Source organism: Bos grunniens, chromosome 9 (genome assembly GCF_055505025.1).
Source record: "Bos grunniens cultivar Pamir isolate PY7600 chromosome 9, Bosgru_T2T1.0, whole genome shotgun sequence".
Taxonomy (NCBI): domain Eukaryota; kingdom Metazoa; phylum Chordata; class Mammalia; order Artiodactyla; family Bovidae; genus Bos; species Bos grunniens.
Genome location: NC_141173.1, coordinates 49,050,921 through 49,077,937, shown reverse-complemented (window position 1 = coordinate 49,077,937; position 27,017 = coordinate 49,050,921). Strand labels below are relative to the sequence as shown.

The window sequence follows — 27,017 nt, the reverse complement described above, 5'->3', positions numbered from 1 at the left end:
TTTTTCCCCTTATTGTATTATTTGACTTTTTTGTTTTATTGACAAAAATACCAGAAATATATAGTTTTAGGTGGTAAGAAGAAAATTAAGTATTAGAAAATATGACAAGATTTTTTTACGTTATTAAATACATTTACATTGAATCCCCAAATGAGTTGTTGAAAAAAAATACATGGGGGTCTATATTTATATACAACTATTAGAATGACATTTGTTTTTATGAAGAACAGAAATTGTTAACATTTCTACTCTTGTACTACTCCAATTAAAGGAAGATAAACACCTTAAAAAGTTACTGATAAAGCTATACAAATGGAGAGATCCAAAAGAGCACATACAGTAAAATGTAAAGAAAATAGAAAAGATAATAACATTTAATTTGGATTTAAACCAATGAGATCTTTATTAGCATATTTAGGTAGGGGGTTCATCTGGTAAAGAATCTGCCTGCAATGTGGAAGACGGGTTTGATTGCTGGGTTGGGAAGATCCCCTGGAGAAGGGAAAGTCTACCCACTCCAGTATTCTGGCCTGGAGAATTCCATGGACTCTGTAACCCATGGGGTCACAAAGAGTTGGACATGACTGAGTGACTTTCACTTTCACTTTCAAATCAATGTCACTTTAAAAATAATTTAATTTACAGGCAGTTCCCAACTTATGATTTTTTGGCTTTATAATGGTGATAATGCAAAAGTGATGCATATTCAGTAGAGACCATACTTCGAATTTTGATCTTTTTTTCCTGAGCAGGTGATGTGTAGTATGACAATTTCTTGTAATGCTGGCAGCTCATTGAGCTGCAGCTCCCAGTCAGCCACTCCATCACTGGGATAACCAACCAGTACCATTACAACCATCCTGTTGGACATACAACCAGTGTGTTTTTCACTTTCAATACTGTATTCTATAAATTATATGATATATTCAGCACTTTATATAAAACAAGGTTTCTGTTAGATGATTTTGCCCAACTACCCCACTCCAGTGTTCTTGCCTGGAAAATCCCATGGACGGAGGAGCCTGGTAGGCTGTAATCCATGGGGTCGCTAAGGGTTGGACATGACTGAGTGACTTCACTTTCACTTTTCACTTTCATGCTTCAGAGAAGGAAATGGCAACCCACTCCAGTGTTCTTGCCTGGAGAATCCCAGGGACGGGGGAGCCTGGTGGGCTTCCATCTAAGGGGTCGCACAGAGTCAGACAAGACTGAGGCCAAGCTAGGATGTTTGGTAGGTTGTTATAGTGAATGCATTTTTGACTTAATATTTCAACTTATGATGGGTTCATCTGTAATTGAGAAAGCTCTTTATGTACAAAATTTTATATTAAAATAAATTAATAATTTATAGCTTTGTTTGGGTAATTGGCTAGGGACATAAGAAAGACAAATTTCATTACTGGTGACTCCCAGGTTTGAGAGGGTGAGGAAAAGTTAATGCTGATGAAAACACTGACTCTGTGTCTCCTTTGCTTCTGCTTTCTGTTAGTGGTCACTATTATTACATGGCATGCAATAGTGCAGATATGTAAACCACTTACGTAACTACTGTCTGTAAACCAATCTACATATACAGTTGTATCTTATGCTTTTATGTATCTCCAGAGGTCATTTTATAAACTGTGTTCACTGAGTATAATATATCTGAACACAGCATTTGGCTTAACCTTTCAGAGGGCATTATTAATATTAGGTGCAGTATTACAGTGCAGTGATGGTTCAAGAAGTTTGCAAAGGAGACAAGAGCCTTGAAGATGAGGAGTGTAGTGGCTGGTCATTAGAAGTCAGCAGTGACCAACTGAGAGCAATCACTGAAGGCTGTTCCTCTTATAACTACACGAGAAGTTGCAGAAGAACTCAGCCTTGACCATTCTATGGTTATTTGGCATTTGAGGCAAATTGGAAAGTTTGATAAATGGGTGCCTCGTGAGCTGGCAAAAAAAAAAAAAAAAAAAAAAAAAATAGTCATTTTGAAGTGTTGTCTTATCTTGAACCATTTCTTGATTGGATTGTGGCACGCAGCAAAAAGTGAATTTTATACAACAACCCACAATGACCAGCTTAGTGACTGGATTGAGAAGAAGCTCCAAAGCACTCCCCAAAGCCAAATTTGCACCAAAAAAAGGTCATGGTCACTGTTTAGTGGTTTGCTGCCAGTCCGATCCACTGCAGCTTTCTGAATCCCAGCGAAACCATTACACCTGAGAAGTATGCTCATCAGATGGATGAAATGCACCAAAACCACAACACCTGCAGACAGCATTGGTCAACAGAAAGGGCCTGATTCTTCTCCACAAGGCCTGACCACACATCTTATAACCAGTGCTTCAAATGTTCAATGAACTGGGCTATGAAGTTTTGCCTTATCTGCCATATTCACCAGGCATCTTGACAACTGACTACCACTTCTTCAAGCATCTCAACAACTTTTTGCAGGGAAAATGCTTCCACAATGAGCAGGAGGTTGAAAATGCTTTCTAAGAATTCATAGAATTCTGAAGCATGGATTTTTATGTTACAGGAATAAACCAACATATTGCTGGCAAAAATATGTTGATTGTAATGGTTCCTATTTTGATTATTAAAGATGTGTTTGAACCTGTTATAATGATTTAAAATTCATGGTCCAAAACCACAGTTACTTTTGCAACAACCTAATAGTTAAAATATACACTGAACAGAAGTGTAGTGATAGTAGAATACAAGTGAGTGTATTGTGTGTAGTGAGTGTAGTGAGTGTAGAATACAAGTGATAGTATTAGAATAGGTTATCCAGATGAGATTTTGCTGTAATCTCCTTTCTTGGAGTATTTTAAAAGCTTCAAAGGTATATTTTTAAAACTTCCAGAGGTAATTTGGGGTATGATTTCACCTTACTGGGGGTGCTGTGAATACAAATAAATGCCCCTTTTAAGTTGCCTTTACCTATTAATTTATCCTGGATCCCCAGGTCTTGCTCTTTTAGCTTTGTCCATATAATATGGCATGTTACCATCATAATGAGAGGATAAGATAGATCCATTACTATAAAAGATATATGCTGTTAATGAGTTTCCAGCCAACTATCAAGGTATCATCAACTGTAGTTTATCTTGGTGAATGAAAGTTTGAATGGAAAATTAAGCTCCCACACTGACTGTAGAAGTGCAATGGATCATTTTGTTCTTTAATGTCACACTTCGCTGGACACACTTCACAAAGCAGTGAATCATGCTTAAAACAAGCAGCCTTTACTTCAGCAACAGCAGATAATGTAGCAGAGGTGAATAATAAGTGTTAGCAGTCTTAACTTTCTCTGCAGTGCTCTCTCCAGGTGTCTGATGGATGATTTACAGAGTACATATGCTATTTTATAGATTGGAACTTGGGATCCAGCCAGTGGCCTGAATATGACAGAAAGTCAAAAAGGAAAGCCAGCCAACATCACAGATTCCTTATCCAATCGTTCTTTGATCGTTACCACCATTTTGGTAAGTATTAGTTTTCCCATTCTTTTTAGATAAATGCAGACAAACATGGAAGTGGATAGAAAAAGACATTATAATTAGAGTAGTAATGAACAGAATGTAATATATTTTACAGTTATTTAGCAGTTGCTGTATAATGGATGAGTCAGTGTTAATTTAGTCAGTTTTATTTTGTTAGCTTTTAATGATGTAAATTATATTAATGTTTGGGCTGCTTGTGTTGCTTAATAATACAGCTTTATCTATTACTGGGAATCTTTATGTTTCTACAAAATTAGTTGCTGTTGAAAAATTGTGAATGCTAACATTTTAAAAATACATGGACAAGCAGTTATATAAATATAGTTATGTGAGGAGCTGCATGTGAACTTTACTTCTGCTTTCATTTTCATTTCCTGCAAATAAATTTCAGAGGGCATGCCATTTATTTTTGAGATTTTTTTCTATTATAATTATGTTTTAACCTTGCTTTCAATTTAATTGTTTTCATCATGGCAAATCACTTTTACTTTACTAATCTCCCTAATGAAATCAAATGACAAGTGCTGTTTTAAGTCAGAAATATTTTCACTACCAACAGAATTAAATTAATACTGATAAGCTAGATATTTTTACCCCTCTTGCAATTATATGTTTTAATTAAATCACAATAATGTTCATGTATGCCTACTATGCCATTTGCAAATAAGAATTTTAATTTTAGGACAAGCAAGGAACTTTTATATAATTTAGTAAGTACTTTCACCTACAGAATAAGTTTATCAATGTTGATTTCTCCAGGTAGCCAGTAAGAATGTGAGATTAATGTCCAAAACAAACCTCCACATACTTTTAGCATTTACATGATTTCTAAATTTGATTTATGGTAGAACATCAAGCCAGGAGGAATTCATAATCTTGTCCTTTTACTAGCAATACAGGATGTTAGATCAAAACATGTCCAAACAAAACAGCTTGGGTTAAAGACTCTTGATAATGAAGCAAGCTGGTGATCATGAAATGATGGTGATAGAAGTTCATGAGGTGTTTTTTAATAACTCCTTTGCTAAGAACTTCAGTGAATACCTGCTCCACTATATCCAAACTTCTCTGGTCCCCTTTAACTTAATTTTGTATCCCCATCTCTTTTCAAAGCTAGCTCTCAAATCCACCAGCCGTGCTCCTCAGATGGATGTACGCACAGGACACTACTACGTTCTTTTTCTGCCAGTATATCTTGGATCTCATAACCCGCTGCTGGAACAGTTACAGTAACAGTGTAACTTCCTCCTGCTGACAACCTTTCCCCTTTATAATATATTTCACTGTCCATTGTGAAGATCTAATTCTGTCATTCCCTGCTTCTCTGCTTATAAGTCTTTAGTGAGTCCCTGCTGCTGTGCTGCGCTCAGTCGCTTCAGTTGTGTCTGACTTTCCGCGACCCCATGGGCCGTAGCTCACCAGCCTACTACGTCCATAGGATTTTTCCAGCAAGAATACTGGGACAGATTGCCATATCCTCCTCCAGGGAATCTTCCCGACCCAGGGATTGAATCCGTGTCTCCTGTGTCTCCTGTATTGCAGACACATTCTTGTCTGAGTCCATATCGGACATTAAAAAGGTCCCCTAATCTTGACCCTGTTATTCAAAGCCTTTTACTGTCTTGTCTTCTCTCATCTTTCTATCCTCATTTCCCATTTCTCCCTTTCAGAAATCCTGTATTTTAACTGATCTAGGGTAACCAGTTAGCTCACTACTGTGATTGTGTTAGCCCCGTTCCCTTTGTTTGCAATATGTTTCTCTCCATTCCTGAAATATAGAACTTGTCAGTACTTCATATTTAAGCTTAACACTATACTATTCTTGAATTATTTCATGTGTACAATATTTCTCCAAACATCACTGACCACTGCTTTGAGAATTAGGATCTGACTAAGTCTCTTGTTTTTATACCATATATGCCTCTACAATGCTCACAAAATAAAGTGTGCTGGGCAAGGGCATCTGTCTTCAGCAACTAGCCCCTGTACTACTTTCTCAGTTCTCCCTGATACAGCCAAACTCTCAAATGCATCACTTATTTTATGGCTTCAAATCTTTGCCCACTTCATTATGTTCTCCTGTGAAAAGTTTTTCATCCTTCCAGACCCACCTCAGTTTGCATGCACTCTGTGAAACTCTTTGATCTTTCCATTCAGTTGTGTATGTTTGGGGCAGGCAGGGAAGTGTACATGTGTATCATAATACTTTATCATTTTACTTACCATACATTACTTTTTTTAATGTTAGAAATTTTGTGTTTATCTGATCTCTATTTGGTATGAATATATACAAGGTAAGATTATACAATCTATACAAGATTTTGGTAAGAATCTATACAAATCTAATCAAATTTTACACTTTTTAGATCTCAGTGTCAGAGAAAAGTGCCTGGGGCATAGCAGGCACTCAATAATATTTGTCAAATTAAATTTTAAAAATTGGTATTTAATTAAGCAGAAAATTAGAGAGCATAAACACTTTTCAAATGACTGTATTTAAATATTTTTTCAAGTGTGCAGGTTATTGCAAACTTCTTGTCCAAACAAAGCAGGTGATTAGACTACCCATACAATTTCTCAGTTTTGCTTGATTACTCAAGAGTTATTTTGTAAGAAGTAGTCAAATATCTTTCTCACTAATAAACAATTTTATATTTGTTCATAAACAAGTGGTATTAAATCTTAATATCAGAGCCAGAGAAAACTTTTTAAAAATTATCAGGCTTTGGATCTTGGACATTTTTTTTTTTTGATCTATAATGATGTTTGAGACATATTCCTCAGATCATTACTCCATATAACCAACATGTAAGATCAATTCTGAAATACACTATAAGCTTCAGTTCAGTTCAGCCTCTGAGTCGAGTCTGACTCTTTGCGACCCCATGAATCGCAGCACGCCAGGCCTCCCTGTCCATCACCAACTCCCGGAGTTCACTCAGACTCACGTCCATTGAGTCAGTGATGCCATCCAGCCATCTAATCCTCTGTCATCCCCTTCTCCTCCTGCCCTGAATCCCTCCCAGCATCAGAGTCTTTTCCAATGAGTCAACTCTTCACATGAGGTAGCCAAAGCACTGGAGTTTCAGCTTTAGCATCATTCCTTCCAAAGAAATCCCAGGGCTAGTCTCCTTCAGAATGGACTGGTTGGATCTCCTTGCAGTCCAAAGGACTCTCAAGAGTCTTCTCCAACACCACAGTTCAAAAGTATCAATTCTTCAGCACTCAGCCTTCTTCACAGTCCAACTCTCTCATCCATACATGACCACTGGAAAAACCATAGCCTTGACTAGATGGACCTTTGTTGGCAAAGTAATGTTTCTGCTTTTGAATATGCTATCTAGGTTGGTCATAACTTTCCTTCCAAGGACTCTAAGCTTACAAATAATAAGTAGGTCACTTATATTTTAGACTATGTCACTGTGTTAGTTTCAAAGTTATTGTGATTTTCTTCAAAAGAAAAGGTACTTTATTATTTTATATCACTTAGTTGAAAAATCTTTTTCTGAACAGTCTGATCACTGAGTAGCCACAATTAGGAAAAGATTTGAGGAGATTATTTCCCTTATTTTTATAAGCTAGCTTGATATAATTTATTGATGCTTAACTTATATTTTTAAAGAAGTATGATCATTTGATTTATTTTATGGTTATTTTTTCCCTTTCTCTCTTCGAAAATCTCAGAGGAGATTCTAGCTATGTTGTAAATAATGATATCTTCAAAAAGAGAAGTTCATTTAATGCTTCTTGTTTGACATTTTTATTATGTGTCAAAAAAAAAAAAAAACAAACAGTGAAATATTCTAAAATTTGACCTTATCAATGTGCTTATCATAATTAGCTCCATTTCTCTTAGATTTTATTTACTTTACTTTTTATCATTCTTTTTGTATTTAACAAATATGTACTTAATGATAATGATATACCAGGGTTTATGCTAACCACTGTATTTAATGGACAAAATAGACATGGTCTCTGCCTTTATGAAACTTAGAAAATGGTAGAATTCATAAGGAGAACTAAACACACATACACGCACACACACAGAGACATACGCCCTTGTGACTAGATATGAAATAAAGATGCATGGCATGCTGCCTTTTACAGAATGATCAAGAATGACATGAAGGATCAGGTGTGGAAGGATGAATCAGGTTAGACTTCACTGCAGAAGGATAGAGAGCTGAAGTTTGAGAAGAAATTATCAAAGTAAAGGGAGGGGGAATGAGTATTCTCAGCAGATAAAACAACATATGCAAGGCCCTGAAGCAAGAAAGATCTTGAAAAAGTTACAAAATTCAAAGAAGACCATAATGACTGAGGCCAGTTTTCTATATGCTTCTCAGCTTCATGAAATACTGCTATATGAATATGGTTCATTACCAAAAATTAATAACACACATCTTTGGCATGCCTGCTAGGTACTTGACAATGTTCAAAGCACTACTCATCGATTTACTCATTTAATTGTCATAATAACCTTTTTTGTTAGACACCATTATCCATACTCTTTCACAGGTAGGAAAACTGGTATTCAGATTGTCCAAGTAACCAACTCATGACCACAGAGCTAGAAAGTAGAACAGTAGTTTTTTTAACCAATCTGTAGCCTCCTTGAGGAACCAATACTGTAAAATGAAATCTCCAGTGTCCCAGCTTGGAAAAGTCTAACAGCTATAGTTTATGACCAAAATAGTATCTTGACTGAGAATTGTTCACCCAAAGAAAGTTTCTCTTCCAGAAATACCACATATGCTAAAGTACCACGATACCATTATAGGTGTGTCCCCAGACATCTAGACATTTCCTCAGGGACCGAGATTTAGGTTACTCTCGCTTGGATGCCTTGATCTTCTTGTTTCTCTCCTCTCCTAATTTGGCACTTGGGTTTTTTTCAGCTTCTTTAAACCATAATCTCAGATCTTTCTGGACAATCAAGAGTAAAGGCGCTTAACTCACTTTTTCTCTTAAAAATTGAGATTAAGCATCTTGTTTACAAATATTTTTTACACCTCTTCAACAACATAATCTATGCCCAATACACTGAATGGGTATAGAATATAGTTATTTCATAGAAAGTGTTCATTTTCAGAAGCTCTAAACAATTTTTAAATTTGTAATTCCTTTTTTTTTTAGTTTTTAATTATATGGTGCTATATAATTTGGAAATTATATAGCCTCTTCTGCAGGAGGGGGCTAGACCTAAAACTCTAGTCTACTCATGCGATCTTCTGAATGTTCCTCATATTACCTCTCTGGTTTTAGAATTTCAAATTCAGTCGTTGTTAAAATTCCCTTGCTTCTTGTATCATTACAAATGGAATTTTAAAATTTCAACCTTAGAATCACATTTTCATCTATGGTGATTTCATAGATGAGCATAAATGAGCATAAAATTGTAAAATGGCTTCCCTCATGGCTCAGACGATAAATAATCCACCAGCCATGTGGGCCCTGGTTTGATCCCTGGGACAGGAAGATCTACTGGAGGAGGAAATGGCAACCCACTCCAGTTTTCTTGCCTGGAGGATTCCATGCACAGGGGGGTCTGGCAGGCTACAGTCCACGGGGTTGCAAAGACTTTGAAATGACTGAGTGACTAACACTTTCAATTATTAAAATATAAATTTATAATCACCAAAATCATAACAAAAATACTCATTCTGGATGAGATATAGAGAGCTTTTGAAGACCAATATGTGCTCTATTTTCAGCTTCTCAGCCTCATCCTGTTGGCCTTACTACCTTGGGTACACTAGCAAGGGACAGTATCAGGTGGCTGGATATTTATTTAAGTTCATAGAGGGAATGCTTATTTTCCCCTCTGTGCTCTGGGTTTTCAATTGATTTTTTCATGCCTGTTTAAATATGTTGAGTGCTTCCCACTCTGTGGCTCCTCTATAATAATTGATTTTTGTCCATCAAAAGATTACTAGCACTAAATGCCACTGTACATGTTCTTCCCCTGAACGACTAGTAGCACTTAAGCATACCAATGACTATGAAATTTGGTTACTTTTTCAGAAAAATCACTTCTAAGGAGATTCTTTCTTCCCAGTTGCTCAATGAATTGAACAAATGTGCTTGCATCTGCAACTTAGTCTTATTTTGTATTTTCCTAGCACTTCCTAAAAAGTTGTGTATTTCAGTGCTGAGTTTACTTGCTTAGGCTTATTAAGCTTTATTGTTGGAATACACAGCCTACAGGTGGCTTATCTGGAAGCAAACTCCCAAGAACAATGGAAAGAAGCACAGTACAAAAGAGAGAAGTGACCAGATATCCCCTAAATGGTTCTGCAGTTTATTCCATCATATCAACAAAAGAAGTTTTCTAAGGCTTCACATCTGTCCCTGCAATAGAGTTTTCCCTCTGATTCTTATCTTCCCATTGTCACAGGGTGACTGCCAAGCATGTAGTTCTTCTTAGAGAGTTACTAGCATTCAGGCTTGGAAACCCAGACACTGGTGCTTTACAAAGAAAAAGGTTTTTCATTTTTATCAATCCCTATACAGTTTCTAAGCAGTTTTAATGATGTGCTCTGGAGATGGTAAGATCAACATAATTTAAGGGAGATACAGTAGATATGCATGTACAAGTATTACTTAAATGTTTATGTGAGATGAATGCCTCATTCAAACTCAGGCTGCTCATACCATATTCAAAAGGAAGCAAATCTTTTTTCATCATATTTTTGTCTTCTGTTTCAGAGATTGTGCTTTTGTTTTCATTCTTGTTTTAGTAGCTTGTTGTATTTTATTTCAAATATATTCTCATATTCTTTAGACATCCAGATTAGCTAGATTAACATAAAACTATCAGTAGCTATATCACAGAGAAAGAAACATGTTCTTTCCCTTAATGACTAGTAGTATTTTAATGCACCAGTGACTATTTTATTTGTTTTAATGTGAAATTAGGCATACTTTTAAAAATCTTAGGGTCTCAATCTTTAAGGGCTTTGTAAGTGACCAGAACCTCATTGTTTTAGCACATAATCTCACATACACACACATACACACATCTGCTTCCTTCATCCTTCTTTATTAAATCTAATTTTAAAATGCTACCATAATAAAACCCTTAAGTGTTTTCATTGTTGTTATATTCTTTTCAGTTGTCAACATATTATCAATACCGTAATTTTGTTAGAGATTATTTTATTATAAATAACATATATATTTCATATATATTTATTATAAATAACATGTATATTTCTAGAAGAAATGATTGGAGAAATATGAATTTTTGGTTCAGTTTAACCACAGAAAACTACATGGAAATGAAATAATTTTGCTTTAATTTTCTCAAAGATGTCATCATGATAGTACCTTGTAAAAATTGTATAATCTAAATTTTAACTATGTCCTTGATCTGAGATTCAGATGTAACTACTCAGGACATATATCTAGCTGCATGTTAAAGATCAAACTCAACACGATTCAAACATCTTTCTTCAATTCAGGCCTCATTATATCTGTTTCTCCTATATTTCCAAGCTCTGTTTATGGTTCCAGTAATTTTATATTTACTCAGCCAGAGTGGATACCCTAGTCTCTTTAAATCCCATATTTATAATTTAGACATTAATAATTAATAATTTCTTTTTAGAAATTTCTTTCTAAAAAGAAAGACAGGATGAATCCATGAATGTCCTTTTCTAAGACAGTTTAACAAAGAATTGAGTCAAAGAACATTTTGAACAAGGGAGGTATGGTTTGTTCATGGGTACTGATGAATAGGATATTTATAGAGTCTGATTTGAGAGATATTGTATCCAGGTGCAACAGGAAAGAGAAGACAACGTCAAAATATCATGTATGAGATTTATCATGAATGCATTACATGTGGGGCAAAAACAATTGAGAAAGGTGAACAAGGACTTCAAGGTTAAAAGCCCATGAGGCGGAGTATTAGCATTACCACAAAGCATGATAAGGATGTTGGAAAGAGAGATAATGAGTTCTATTTAGTCCTATCTGAATGGAGATGTTGGCAGTAATTTTGTGTAGTCAAATCTTGATTATTCATGTAAGGGGATAATAAATTAGATTCAGAAATGAAATGCAGTTTGGAGATTAGCTAATAGGTGCAGTCTCCCTTCCCATCAAACCATTTACTGGAAGAGCGGTGAAATGGCACATTTGATTGATTGGAGCTTTGGCTTTTCTTTTCTTCCCTCTTTCTTCTTTCACTTGTGAATTAAGCTGATGAAATATTTAATGGCTAAAATACAAATTCCAGCAGAAAGACAGTAACAACCCAGATCTCCAATCTAAACCGATCAGTCAAGTGTAAGAATTAAATAGCATACCAGTTTTTTTTTTTTTTTTTTATAAAATGAATGATAATCACTAAGCCAAGCCCTCCTTTAAATCCATTTTGCTCTGACAGAAGCATCCTTCCTGAAATGTTGGTGAACAGCACAACCAGCAGAACTCTAGTCCTTTTTTCTTGACAGTTCGTTTCAATCAGCTGCACTGTCAGTTACAGTTTCAGGTGGTTGAATACTACATTTCAGAGAGAAAGATATTCTTCTCACCTTTCCAAATTCTGGGAGATTTTCTATAGACCGATTAAAAACAAAAACTCTCTAGAATGGTAATTAAGGCCAATAAAACTTAGATTTTTTGAACATTAGGTAAGTTCTCTGAAGTTATTCTTCTGCAAAGAGGTAAACACAGTTTGCAGCAGCAAAGAGTGTGATGATTGTGCCTGCAGTAGTGTAGTAAAGGGATGTGTGTGTGTCTGTGTGTTTGTGTGGTTGTGTGAGAATCAGGCATTAAAAAGCATGCCTTTCCTTAGTAGATTTGCAAAACAAAATAAAAGAATAACTTTGTAGTTTGCCTCAGAATGCACTTGAATTTTGAAAAAAAAATAAAAGGTAAATAATAAACATAATTTATTAAAAATTAAGGTAACAATTCTACCTCAATAGGCATGCTCTATATGCCTGCTGCACTATTTTGTTGTTTCTTTAAAACAAAAGCTCCAGATTATGATAGTTATTTATTTTCAATCCAGCATGTTCATGTGAAAGTGCCTTTATAATGTCTTGAGATGTCACAAGCAGGTTTGCTTCCCAGGCGAGAGAACACTGTATGAGCTCAGATGGAGACTCTTATCAGTACTCTTTGATCCTAACAAGCCAGTCATCTTTAGTATTGCCTCTTCTTGAAAACATTAAGCTGTTTTGATGGTAGCTGCTAGGGTTTTCACTTTTCCCTCCTGGTATTCTCACTTTCAATTGAGATAGCCTGTAGTGCACATTGGCTTTTGACATGCATGTTAATTAGGGATGGCAGAGTTCAGATTCTAGAAGCCATGATGAATTGAAGGAAATTTAAAGACTGGGACTCAGACAGTGGAAGATTTCTCAGCCCTACAGCAGTAAAAGCATGAGTCTGCCAAAAAAAGAAATAAATAATACTGTCCAATCAATGGACTGATAACATTCAACTGTGTAATTATTATTTATGCTTATCTGTTGCTTACAGTTGTTATTGGTCATTTCTTGCCTAAAGAATGGAACATTTTTTTTGATCTGTTAGGCTTCTATGTATTTTTCCAACTACATTTAGGGTAATCTGAATTATTAAAATGTAATGAAAGAATAGTTAAGTTTATTCTTAAATAATTCCCTTAAATATGACCCCTTTCCATTTTTAAGATCAAAGTTTATTACATGCATTTATAACATTTCTTTAATTGAGCTAAGAAAAAAATAACACAATTATTTTAGAATGACTAAAATGTGGTTTAGACCAGTGGTGGTATTATTAAAAGTGACATTGTCTGCAGGCCTTAGATAATATAAGTTATAAAACCAAGTACTCAGTAAACTTCAAAGATGTTAATGATACTGGATTCTGATTAAATCTTATTGTTTTAAAGTAACAAGATGGAATTTAGAAAGATGCTAACAATAACCCTGTGTACGAGACAGCAAAAGAGACACTGATGTATAGAACAGTCTTATGGACTCTGTTGCAGAGGGAGAGGGTGGGAAGATTTGGGAGAATGGCATTGAAACATGTATAATATCATGTATGAAATGAGTTGCCAGTCCAGGTTCGATGCACGATACTGGATGCTTGGGGCTAGTGCACTGGGATGACCCAGAGAGATGGAATGGGGAGGGAGGAAGGAGGAGGGTTTAGGATGGGGAACACATGTATACCTGTGGTGGATTCATTTTGATATTTGGCAAAACTAATACAATTTGTAAAGTTTAAAAATAAAATAAAATTAAAAAAAAAATATGAGCCAAATAACAAGTTTAGCTGACTTCATGATTACCAGATAAAAAGGGTAAGGAAGACAATGCCTTTAATCAAAAAGGATTTTCTGACTTAAAGGCAAATACAAGTCCTATTTTTTTAGGTTTACCTACACCAGTTCTCAATTCCTATCAATCAGACGTTTTCTTCTATATTCTTCAGCATGTCAAGCTACAGCTTTAAGTTCAGGATTCCTGATGAAAACACAGACCTGGCCTGATCTGTATGCTTGCTAACAAATGCTGCTCAATCTTCATAGTCTTTATGGCGATTACACATTTATAATGGTATATAATATTCCTTCCGTGCCTGCCACTACAGAGGAGAAAGTCTAATCTTTTAATTACTCCCCAATATTTACTCAATGGATAATCATCATCAGATTAACTTTTAGTCATGCAATGTGTAATTAAAAATGTAAATCAATAAAATGTAATTGTGGCTGACTACATTAACACTTTTAAAAACAGTTTAATAACAATTGGATGAAAAGAGCCATTTTTTGGTGTTTATATTTAACACAGTTGTAAGGGTTCTTTTCTATTATAGAAAAGCTATAATAACATACATTGAATTGAACTGTCTGATTAAAAAAAATGTGCAATAGGTAGTTTTATATAAAAGAAACTGTGCATTAAATAGCTCACAATTTTTAACTTCACAAATCCTAACTTCCCTAGGATTTGTGGTCCCCTTTTTTGTACCCCCTGCCATGAAAATAGGCTAGGATCTTTGAAGACTGTTTCCTGAAAGATCATCTTTTCTTCTCCTTTTCTGGAATGTAGATTCCAATTCTGGCAAGTCTTTCCGTTTAGTTCAGTTCAGTCGCTCAGTCGTGTCCGACTCTTTGTGACCCCATGGACTGAAGCACTCCAGGCCTCCCTGTCCATCGGCAACTCCCAGAGTTTACTCAAACTCATGTCCATTGAGTCAGTGATGCTATCCAACCATCTCATCGTCTATCATCCCCTTCTCCTAGCACTTTCAATCTTGCCCAGCATCAGAGTCTTTTAAGATGAGACAGTAAAAAAAAATAAATAAATAAAGTAACAAGATGAATGCAAATAAATACCTTAAAATGAATCATTTATATATAATGTAGCAACCTTCTGAATTTATTTTGAAAGAATGTATAAAACATATCAACTAAATTAGCACTTATATATGTATTTGGTATAATATTGATAAACATAAAATTCTTTTCTTTTTAAATCATCTTCCAATTATGAGATACATAATTTCTTTCATACCCATTAACCAAAAGTTAGCTAAGTTAGAATAAAGCTCTATAAATCTGTATTTTTTCTTACTGTCATAATAAATGTTTCCATGAAATTTTCCTAAATAATAAAATATAATATATATGTTGGAAGCAATTTAGGATAAACATAAGAACAACCAACGTTTTTCAGTGGGAAAAAATGCAAACTGTTTAAAAATCAGGACATGAGAATATTGGTTCTCTCTGTTTGGAGATGTCTGACCATGACTTGGCTCCTCACTTGGCAGATGGTCTGGAGCCCCTATACCAGCTGTCAAGCAGGAGACAGAGCTGAAGTTACTTTAGGAAAGCTACTTACGATGTTCCCAAGTCAGATCTAAATAAAAACAGACCTGAAGGAATAAAGCATAAAAGTCCTCTTCATTCAGAGCCTGTTTTCTGTTTAAACATGTTCTCTATTTTTCATCTTTAATCTACTGTTTCAGTATTAGTGCTCATTTTTATTTATTCTGGTATTAGTTTTACAGTGCTAACAGTTAGAATTGTCTGCAAAGCTATAATCAAAGTATTCACTAGATTCTGTTCATAATAGAAGTTATTCTGATTAACACTGTAAAAGATATGTTTTTTCTTAGCATTTCAATAAAATTCTCATTGAATATTAAAAAAAAAAAAACACAAAAAGCAATAAAAACAGTGATAGAATAAGCTAAAGTTAATAGAAGGCCAAATGCCATAATTTCAATAGAATATCTGTTATACAGAGCTTGTGAGGACAGACTGTTGACTGTCTTTTAAAACAGCATTAGTGGGCTCTACGGGCTTACCCGGTAGCTCAGCTGGTAAAGAATTCTCCAACAATACAGGAGACCTTGGTTCGATTCCTGAGTTGGGAAGATCCCCTGGAGAAGGTGAGATGGTTGGATGGCATCACCAACTCAATGGACATGAGTCTGAGTAAACTCCAGGAGTTGGTGATGGACAGGGAAGCCTGGAGTGCTGCAGTCCGTGGGGTCACAAAGAGTCGGACACGACTGAGCGGCTGAACTGAACTGAGTGGGCTCTACTTATGAGTTCAATGTGATTTTATGTTTTTTATGATATAAATATAGGAAAATAATTTATTTTCGAAGGTTTTCCTTAACTTGAGTCACTTTATTGAAATATTCCTGTATTTAAGAGTTTTACAGTTAATTTTCTTTAGTAGTTTTTAATTTATTTTTATTTCTTGATAGTTTAGCTATTTTATCATGCTTCTTACACAGAGCTCTAATTTCATCTCTTCCTTTACTGGTTTTCATTGCCTTTATCTGTTTTATTTTTTACTTGTATTTGATGAGAACTTTGTTATCTGTTTTCCTTGTTTCAATTGTACTTTTTATTATTAACTACAATATAGCTGTATTCTCAAAAATACTTTTTATTCATAGTTTTCCAACTATGAATAAAAATTATTTTTATTCAAAAATATTATTATTTTTCAAAATCGTGCTGTGCTGTGCTAAGTCACTTCAGTCGTGTCCAACTCTTTGCAACCCTGTGGACTGTAGCCCTTCAGGCTCCTCTGTCCAAAAGATTCTCCAAGCAAGAACACTGGAGTAGGTTGCCATGCCCTCCTCCAGGGGATCTTCCAGATCCAAGGATTGAACCTGTGTCTCTTATGTCTCCTGCAATGGCAGGCATGTTCTTTACCACTAGGGCCACTTGGGATTGAATGCTAATTATTATTGAATACATTAGTTATCTGTGGAGATTATTATTAATTTTTCTAGTTGTACTTTTCTGATGAATGTGTTAGTCAATTTCTGAATATTAAAATATTTATATTCCAGACATAAACTGTTATTGGATATGGTGAAAAATTATTTCAATGGACTGCTATGTTTGTTTGTTATATCTTGTTTTTAGGAACATCTGATAGTGACTGACCCTTAGTTGGGCTTCCATGGTGGCTCAGGCGGTAAAGCGTCTGCCTATAATGCCGGAGGCCCGGGTGCAATCCCTGGGTTGGGAAGGTCCCCTAGAGAAGGAAATGGCAACCCACTCCAGTATCCTTGCCAGGAAAATCCCATGGACAGAGGAGCCTGGCAGGCTACAGTTCATGGGGTCCAGAGTCAGGCATGACTGGGCGGCTTCACTACGACTTCACTAGGACCCTTAGTTACAGTATTTCACTATTTTGTTGGCTGTTTTTGTCAGGTTATGCTAACTGCATTTAAAAAGAAAGTAACTGGCCCACAGTATTTGCTGTGCTCTAAAGCAGTCCATATATTGAGGTTATTTGTTTCATATTAGGTCAAAACTAAAAATACTATAGTATTTAGATTTTTTCTGGGAAGATTTATTTAATAACTGATACAGTTTATTTTGTAGTTGTTGACATATTCATTTTGTCACCTCTTTTTGAGTCAATTTTATATGGTGCATTGATGCATATCAGGTATTCAAATATGATCATCATATAAATTTTATAAACTTTGTCTACTGAGTCACTTTCTCATGTAAAGTTCTATTCATCTTTTCTTTTTTTTTTAAATTTGGTTCATTAAATTTTACCAAAAGACATATTATTTTTGCTAAAATACATGCTTATAATTTAGCCATTTTTTTCCTGTTTTTTACTTCACTTATTTTTCTTTTATTTCCTGTTTTTCTTATGTTTTGCATAATGTCTTCCATTATTATTCTTATTATTTAAGTGTTCTATTTATTTATTTTGTTTTAAATAGTTTAATGACAAATTTATATAAGGCTGAGCTTTTCTCTGAAAAGTGCTTTGAAGACACTTTTAAAATAGAAGCTGCATCATACAGCTTAATGTTTACCAGAGTGCTTTGAAGTTATGCAGAACCATCATCTCTCAAATGACATCAGGCTTGAAATTCAGATAATAAAGGACTGTTTGAGGGGATGTGACTTTCTATCTAGAGGGTCTAATAAACACTTACATCTATATATCTATTCTCCATGTTATATAATTTCTGAAAGAAATCCTACAACCCGTAGTCCAGGTGACATCATCTTCGGTGCTAGCATTCTCAATCAGGAAGGAAAAGCAAGCTGTAGAATGAACTTTTGACTGATGCAAACTTTAATTGTGTTCTCTAGATTTCAGCATGATTAATCCAGAGTCACATTAATTCAATTTTCCTTCAGTTTTCTGCTAGGGTCAGGGCAAGGGAAGTGGGTAGTTTCCCCAGAAATGTGTTGGAGAATCTACCTAGTTGGTTGGCATGGAGTATGGACCTCTGAGCAAGAACTTCTGATGAGGAAAACAAAGCATTCCTTTCAGCTGCCTTTAGGAGACCAAAGCTTCTTGGTTTCCTGCAGTCTACATTTAGTGTCAGTTCTTTCAAAATGATAGTCAAGTTTCCTCATCAATTGCCTTATAAGCATATATTTTCAAGAATTATTTTTTAAAAGTCATGAATTCTAGTCATGTGAGTAGGACAGCTTGCCCTAGCAACATACTGATGCATTTTCTACATCTAAATGAGAAAATACACTGAATTTTGGATCTACATACAGTTTTCCAAGAATCCATTCTTTGTTTTTAAATAGAATTCATCATCAAAAACGAGTCCTCTCTTTTCACTCTGCTTTTCTACAAATTATTTCTTAGGAGCCATCTAGAACATGCTTTATCTCTCAAGTAGAAAGGAACCCTTTTTGATGACATGTTCACGCTCTTGCCCTACTGTGTTTACAACATTTACTGTGTGTGTGTGTGTGTGTGTGTGCTTAGTCGCTTCAGTCGTGTCTGACTCTTTGCAACCCTGTGGTCTGTAGTCCACCAGGCTCATCTATCCATTGGATTCTTCAGGCAAGAATATTGGAGTGGATTGCCATGCCCTTCTCCAGGGAACCTTCCAAACCCAGGGATTGAACCTGCATCTCACTCTTACATCTGCTGCAGTGGCAGGCAGGTTCTTTATTACTAGTGCCACATAGGAAGCCCTACACATTGTCTGCAACCTAGCAATTATCTTCCATATGTAATTTTCTGTACATATCTAGGTTCCAACGTTTAGTGAGACTTTGTTACTCTTACTTTTCACTGTTGGGAGTTTTTATATTTGCCCAAAACCTAATAACTACTTTGGTAAAGAATTAGGAGAGGGGCTGCCACTGCCTCCTTTCCACAAATCTTGAGCTATATTTACTTTGGGAGTAGGGCTCTAGTAGGTCAAGAATACCAGATATTTCAGGCTGTGGGAAAAGTATGTTTGAAGGCAGAAAACTGTAAACCTTTGTGCTCAGTCATACCCAACTCTGCAACCCCATGGACTGTAGCCCGCCAGGCTCCTCTGTCCATGGAATTTTCTAGGCAAGGACTGGAGTGAGTTGCCGTTTTATACTCTAAGAGATCTTACCTACCCGGGTAGGTATTGTGTCTCCTGCATCTTTTGCATTGGCAGACAAATTCTTTGCCACTGAGCCACCTGGGAAGCCAGCTGGAAAGCCACCTGGGAAGCCTATGTTTGAAGGTGCAGACATGTGAAAGAGCTTAGAGCATATGAATAACTCCCTGTAAGTAGTCCACTCCCGATGGAGCACAGCCAGTGTGTGAGAGAATGAAAGGTTGTTGTTGAATCATGCAAATACACCGGGATTCTTGGCCCCCGGAGGAGAAGAATTCAATCCGGGGCCAAAGACAAGGCTTGATCGCTCAGAGCTTTTGTGTAATAAGGTTTTATTAAAGTATAAAGGAGAGAGAGAAAGCTTCTGACATAGGCATCAGAAGGGGGCAAAAAGAGTACCCGCTTGCTAGTGTTAACAATGAAGTTATATAATCCAAAGAATATCTGGAGGTTGTAAAGACCTCATCAGACCTACTCCCATAATTTACATTTTAAGATAACACTGTCCTCAGGCAGGATACATCCTTGTAAAGACCAGGTCTACTCCCATAATTTACAGTTTAAGATAACAGAAGGTTTAATCCCAAGACTGTCCTTAGGCAGGATACATTATTGTTATATAATCCTAAGGAATGTGGAGAAAGAAAAAAAGTTTGTCTTTTCTTCCTCCTTGAGAATTCCAGACCCCTCTCTCCTTGGGGACCCCTAGACTCCCTATCAACCTGCCTAGGAACTGACTCTCTCAAGAAGTAGTGGGAAAGGTAGAAGGCAGGCAACAGCAGAGAAAAGGCCTTGTAGGCCTCCTAAAGGAGTTAAGACTGTCTGCTATTCACAATGAGACAATTTAGAAGGATTTTAAGTGCATGATTGATATAATCAATTTGAGATTTTAAAAAATCCTTCTTAGTATTGGAGATAGAATTGTGTGTAGTTCATGAGATAGAATTTAGTGAGACCAGCCAAGAGAATATTGCTAGAGTGAAAGATGGTAAGTTTCAAACTATGGCATTGTTCAAAGATGGGGGAAAGAAATGAAATTTCCAAGGCATATAGGGTGAAGAAAGGGGGATAAAGGGGAGTAATGGTTTGCAAATTGGAGTTTAAGAAGAGGTCAGAGGTTAAGAGCACCTTTATTTTTCTGGTAAATGTGGCTGGAAGCAGAATTGACATAAAATAGCAAATTGGGATAATACAATTGAATTTTAATTTTGAACATACAGCATTTAGTTTTTCTATGGTATATGATCTGGTTGGCAGTTAGACATGTAGTTCCATACCTAAAAGGAATGGTCTGGATTAGAAATCATATTTGGAGTTATCAAAATAGAGGGTGGTTTGAATCATGAATATTGGTGATACTGTTCATGTAGAGAACTCGTGTGTGTTTTTGGTGAATCTATACCACTGAACATTTTTTCTTTCCTGATGCTTTTGTTGCTTCTGTCCTGACACCTGCTGTATTCTGTTTGGCTTGACAAATATTTATAAATTCAGGACTTCCCAGGAATATAAACAGTCTAGGAGAAAAAAATATACTATCCTTTGAGTCAGACTCAAGAATACGTTACACATATTTGGAAATTGTGGTTGTCAGATGACAATCATGAGACCTTCAAGACCAGTTAAGTCCTGAATCGTGGCAGATACTTCCAACTTAACTTCCCTTTCTGATCATTAGTATCTGATACTCAGGTCCTGATATCTGTGGTTTTGAACCACACTTGATTTCTTGACATTGATTCCTAATTACTTCTCTTTATTTGAGATTTAAATGGTACTCTTAGTGACAAACTATATCGTAACTCCAATTAACTCTACTACAGCGACTCAAGAAAGAAAGATACAGAACTCTTTCCATGGTATAAAACACACACGTGTTTCATTTTCCTGGCATCACTAGAGTGAGTAATTTTTGCCTAAAAATCCAGGATAACACTTGATTCCCCCAGTTCTTACCCATTTATCAGTCAATGTATTTTATTAGGTCTACTACTCATAAGGCATTTATGCCACTAATTAGTCACCTAAATAAAAATGAATACCATTAACTAGGATCTTATAAATTTTATGTTCTGAGTTCTCTTAGTTTTAGTTCTATGTGGTCATTAATTAAAAGAAATAACTCATGAATTTCATCACCTTGTTTGAGTTAAACCCATATTGGTAAAAGAAACCAACTAAACGGATATTTTTTTTAACCACTTCATTTCAGAACTAATAGGAAAAAAATGCCTTTTTCACATAGCTGTTTGGAAAGCATTTCATATTATATGGAGAATTTTTTATACTGCGTTCAAGTGTAATTAGAGTCAAAGGCCATACATTTGATCATGTTTGTCATAGCTTTGTGCTCTTAAAAAGAAAATCTAAATTTATATTTCCTCTTTGGAACTTTTACATTTGCAATTGTTTGACAAATATGATACAGTCTGACCTTAGAAACAAAGCACTGCTTTTACATTATAGCTTACACTTTCTATGTGTGTAGCAATAGAATTTTTTTTTTGTTGTTACATCGGGTTTCCCAGGTGGTGTTAGTGGCAAAGAATCCATCTTCCAAAGCAGGAGACACAAGAGATGCTGATTCAATCCCTGGGTTGGGAAGATCCCTGGCATAGGGAATGACAACCCACTCCAGTATTCTTGCCTGGAAAATTCCAAGGATAGCGGAGCCTGGGACACTACAGTCCATGGGGCCACAAAGAGTTGGACATGACTGAGCACACACACACACACACACACACACACACATTTGGTTACATAAGAATGTTGGACTATACTCCACAATTCTGATAGGTATATGATACAGGCATGCCCTAAAACGACTCTGTGGTTCATAGATTTTCAGAAATACTGCTGCTGCTAAGTCGCTTCAGTCGCGTCCGACTCTGTGCGACCTCATAGACGGCAGCCCACCAAGCTCCTCCGTCCCTGGGATTCTCCAGACAAGAACACTGGAGTGGGTTGCCATTTCCTTAGTTAAGCCAAATTCGCTAGGTTTCCTTATCATCAAGTCTTTAATAAATTCATATGTATCTTGGATATCTCAAAGGGATGTGATTATGTAGAATTTCTAAATATTTTAAATTGCAGAGTCTTTTCTAGAAAATAAAACTTGTGGGATAATTTTCCAGAAGAATACACTGTGTACAAATACATTATATTTAAGTTTAATCATAATGATTTTTAGGTACTTGTTGATTTTTATGATGAAATTTATTTATGTATGAAAATCCTTAAATTACCTACCCCATCAATCCTCAGCGGAGGAGCAGACAGTTTCTATGGCTTGTTGACACTGGGTAACTGAGTTTAATACCTAATTAAGAAAGGGCTTTTCTGCAGATTGAAGGGATAAATGGAAGTCAGAAAATCTAGGTTTGAATCTTGAGTTGGCCACTTAGTAGATGAGTTACCTTGGGTTAGTTACCATAATTTAATAATGAGGATAATAAAATAGTATGCAAATTAAAGTGTGTAGTAGAGATAAAAATTTGGAAAATATGAACATAGTTCCTGGTACAAGGTTATCAGTAAGTGATAACTTCAATGGATATAAAGTAATTCAAAAATTAGTAAGTAATGAATAGTTCTCATTTTACTATTTTCCCATAAGGCTTTCTAGCATGTTTTTGAATATCTTCCTCTTAGAAACTGTCATTCCTCTTCTTCATTTCTCTTGCCTGAACAACTCTTAAGTGCTGTGCTCAGTCACTCAGTCCATTCCAACTCTTTGCAACGCTATGGACTATAGTCCACCAGGCTTCTCTGTCCAGGGAATTTTTCAGGCAAAAATACTGGAGTGAATTGCCATTTCCTACTCCAGGGGATCTTCGCAACCCAGGGATGGAAACTGTGTCTCTTGTGTTGCTTGCATTGGCAGAAGAATTATTTACCACTGCACCACCTGAGAACAACTTTTTCTTCTCCACATTTATCTAATTTATACTCATTGTACAGTCCATTTTTCTGCTGCCCTTTTCTCTAGGATGATTTATCTGACTACTTTGAGACATTTTTATGTCCCTTTAATGGGCACACCTAATGGTCCTTTTATCTGTACAACTTATTTCTTAGGCACTTCCATGAAAATTTGTATTATTAGTTTGCATTTTCCTGTACAAGTTCTGTATTTTCAATTAGATTAAAAGGTGCTTAGGAGATGCACCATTTTCCTAAAGCAGGGTATTTTCTTTTAAATGATGGATACTCAATAAACATTTATTGATTTTATTGATTACAAAAGGCAGCAGCTGAAAGTTATACTCACTGTTTATTGTGTAAAGAATAACTTTCAGCAGATGAATGCTAACTACTGTTAATCACTGATGATTAATCCTTATTGTACATGTTTTGCATGCATATTCAGAAACATTGAAAGGTTTGCCAGTATTTGATCAACTTTGGATAGGATAAGGGTAGAAACCCAATTAGTATTAGTTCTTCATTCTAATTCATTTTTTCTATCAGTGTATTTCAGCCTTTTTTGGAGAAGCATAAGTAGAGTTAGTGGATGGTTAACATTGGGTCCTCCTTTCTAAAACCAAAAAGTCTCTAACCTCTAATCATTTCACTAAATTATAAGAAACCAAATCCTAAGGTTTGAAAACTCTACTTTGCAGTCACTTAGCAAATCATATCTTCCTCCTTTTGGTTTGCTTTCTCTATCTCCCAAACATTCATCCAAATTCATCTAATGTCTAAATAGTAAGAAATTACCTAAAGGTAGACTATTAAAGAAAAAAAAAAAAAACCCTCAACTTAATTTCCTGCATCAAAATTTGTTTTAGGTAGATGCTTAAAAATAATCTTAGGAAAGAAAATGCCATTCTAAGCAGGATATAAATTCAAGCACTGATGATCAACAGTGATTATAGTTAGGTTGTATTTCAGAATTTTATAGGAATAAAGTCTGCTTCCTTACTGAGACTCTCATGATATTAATTCCCTGTATCTTTCTTGTCCCACACTCTCTTTTTACTTAAATCATACAAAGCTCTTTATTCTTTTCAGCATCTACATGAACAATTTTCTTGCTCTGAAATATTACCATCTAGACCAGTTTAAGACAGTAGTTTTCAATGCTTACTGCATATAGGACTAGCTACACATTTCAACCCAAAATACAAAACAAAAACAAGACTCTCTTACTAAAAATTGATAAGAATTTCAAAAGGGCACCAGCAGAATATTAAACCTAGCACAGATCTTCAGAGTTCTGGGTCCTGTGAAACTACACAGATCACACATTCATAAACTGCCCCAGCCATACATGACAATCATCTAGAAAGTTTTTGAAAAGTAATAATGCCAGGGTAGCATCCTAGATAATTGACTTCAGAATCTCTGGTGATGGAGCACAGACATCAGTATTATAATTTTAATTGTAAAATATTTAATTTAAATTTTATGTACAATCACGGCTGAGAACTGAATTCAAGTGCTATTTCCATAAGACTTCACGTTTACTTATCTGTTTATTTGTCCTAGTCTCTGTCTCTGTCACTAGACTGTAATGTTTCTTAGGAATAGGTACCATGTTTTCTTAGTCTTATGTTCATGACACAGAACAATGCCTGCAGCTTTATAGACATCTATTAAGTGATTGTTGAGTGACTGAATAAATGAATGGATAGAGTGATATGACTTGTTTATTCATTTTATAGATAATAAGGAAAAAGTAAGATAAAAACAGACTTATTGGTGATAATTTAAAAATAAAAAGAGAAAACATGCTCTTTGAAGAGATTCTGTTCAGTTCAGTTCAGTCACTCAGTCATGTCCACCTCTTTGTGACCCCATGGACTGCAGCATGCCAGGCTTCCCTATTCTTCAACTCCTGGAGCTTGTTAAACTCATGTCCATCGAGTAGGTAATGCCATCCAACCATCTCATCCTCTGTCATCCCCTTCTCCTCCTGCCATCTATTTCTCCCAGTATCAGGGTCTTTGAAGAGATTGGAATGGAGTAAAATACGAGATTTGAGAAATTATATCTAATAATTAATCTTCTTATAAACAAGGTGATTGACCCACACAATAGGCCCTGTAATGCTGTGCTTAGTGGGAAATTTATTTTATTTATACTATTACTCATTAAACTTTCAGTGTTGAGGGAAAAAAACAAATATAAGGAGATATATGAATTTTTGATAGAATTAAAGAAAAAGTAATCACTCCTGAGATATATCTATCATAGTTGAGAATTAAGGGAATGTATTTGTGGTGGAGGACTCTTTCTTGAACGTACTGTAGAGCTTGTTAGTGAAACTAGTGTCGTAAAGTAATGAACTGTTATTAGCTGTTTGTTAGATCAAAGTAATAGAATAAAGGTAACTATCCAGGCAGTTTACAATTCTGCCTTCTTCCCTTTCTGGTTGCACAGAGACTGAAGTCCAGCCAGAGGTAAAAATGCTCAGTCTTTTAAGGTCTTTTCTGAGCCGACACCCTTCCACAGGCACATATGTGACTTTCTAGGTTTCCTTGAATATGCTGGGGTTTTTCATAACCCTAATTGTCCCAAGTATCTCTTTCCTGAGCCTATTCTGTCCTTTCTATCCCAGGCTTTTTAGTTTATCTCTTGCTCCTGCAGTTTATTCTTGCTCAGAAGGTAGTGGCTAAGTGTATTCATCTTTAATGCTTATGAAAACATCCAGGAAGCAGCTTCAACCCTAGGAAGCTGCTATGTAGCAAAACAAAGACAAATCTTTGAGCTGATTCTTCAGGGAACCACCACAAGGGTAAAAACACAGAACTACTACATTATTTGAGAATAGGTCCACAGTGTTCCCTGTGGTGCTGCACGACCTGCATCAGGAATACGTTTCCATTTTCAAGGCTGCTGCAGCGCTGGGGAGTGTCAGTAGTAACTGGGTAAATTGATATGCCACAGAGCTCTCCCATCAAAATTCTAGAGTTTTCCTCTTCACAAAGCATTCTCTTGGTTGTTGTGAGTTTTTATTAGATTCCAGAGTCTAAAAAATTGATTTTAAAAGATTTTTGACACTTTTTGCCAGCCTATTCATTGCTTCTATGACTGATTTTCTACCATGGTAAAGTTGAATGGTTACAAATGTATTACTCCCAAAGCCAAAGATATTTACTATTTGTTTTTTAAGAGACTCTTTGCTGACCTCTGTTTTGAAAATTGGTATACAAAATTTGCATACAAATATTTCATTAGTGCATGCATGATTGATGCATTAGTGGATGAATGGATGGATGAACAATAAAACTATTTTACATTTATATTTTAACATTAGATTATTAAATGTAGATATCTACATGCATCTTGTTAAACGTCATCTAACAACGTGTAATATACTGTGTTAGAGAAGCATGGTCATTCATTGATCATCTTCAGAGTTGCTATTTTTACTTCTAGGTCACTATTCCATTTAAGAATGGTGATAGCCAGTTAAAATCAAAACATGCCAACTGAGAGCATATTTTAGTAATGAGAAAACATCCTTACTGTTATCATAAGCATTTTCTTCACATGTTTGCATTATTTATTATGTGTTCTTACTCTATCCATGGATGTTGTTTATTTGAGCAATGAGATAAGTCATGGTCAGATAGTTACAGTGAGTTGATAACTTATTTGTTAAAGAAATATCCATCTTCTTGGTATTGCTGTGTATGATAGTGTTTTTTCATCCTTAATCTC

General features: G+C 35.6%; 1 protein-coding gene across 13 annotated transcripts in view; it reads left to right on the top strand.

Annotated features, from left to right (window-relative positions):
• GRIK2 (glutamate ionotropic receptor kainate type subunit 2) overlaps positions 1-27,017 on the top strand; it is a 741,992-nt gene that overhangs the window by 489,365 nt on the left and 225,610 nt on the right. For all 13 annotated transcript variants that reach the window (XR_015132343.1, XR_015132345.1, XR_015132344.1 and 10 more), the window contains one exon: positions 3,357-3,470. Coding sequence is in view for 10 of the 13 variants with exons in the window: in XM_086316368.1 (XP_086172494.1) it covers positions 3,357-3,470 (114 nt within the window). In the remaining 3 variants the exon portion in view is untranslated. The remainder of the gene's footprint in view (positions 1-3,356; positions 3,471-27,017) is intronic.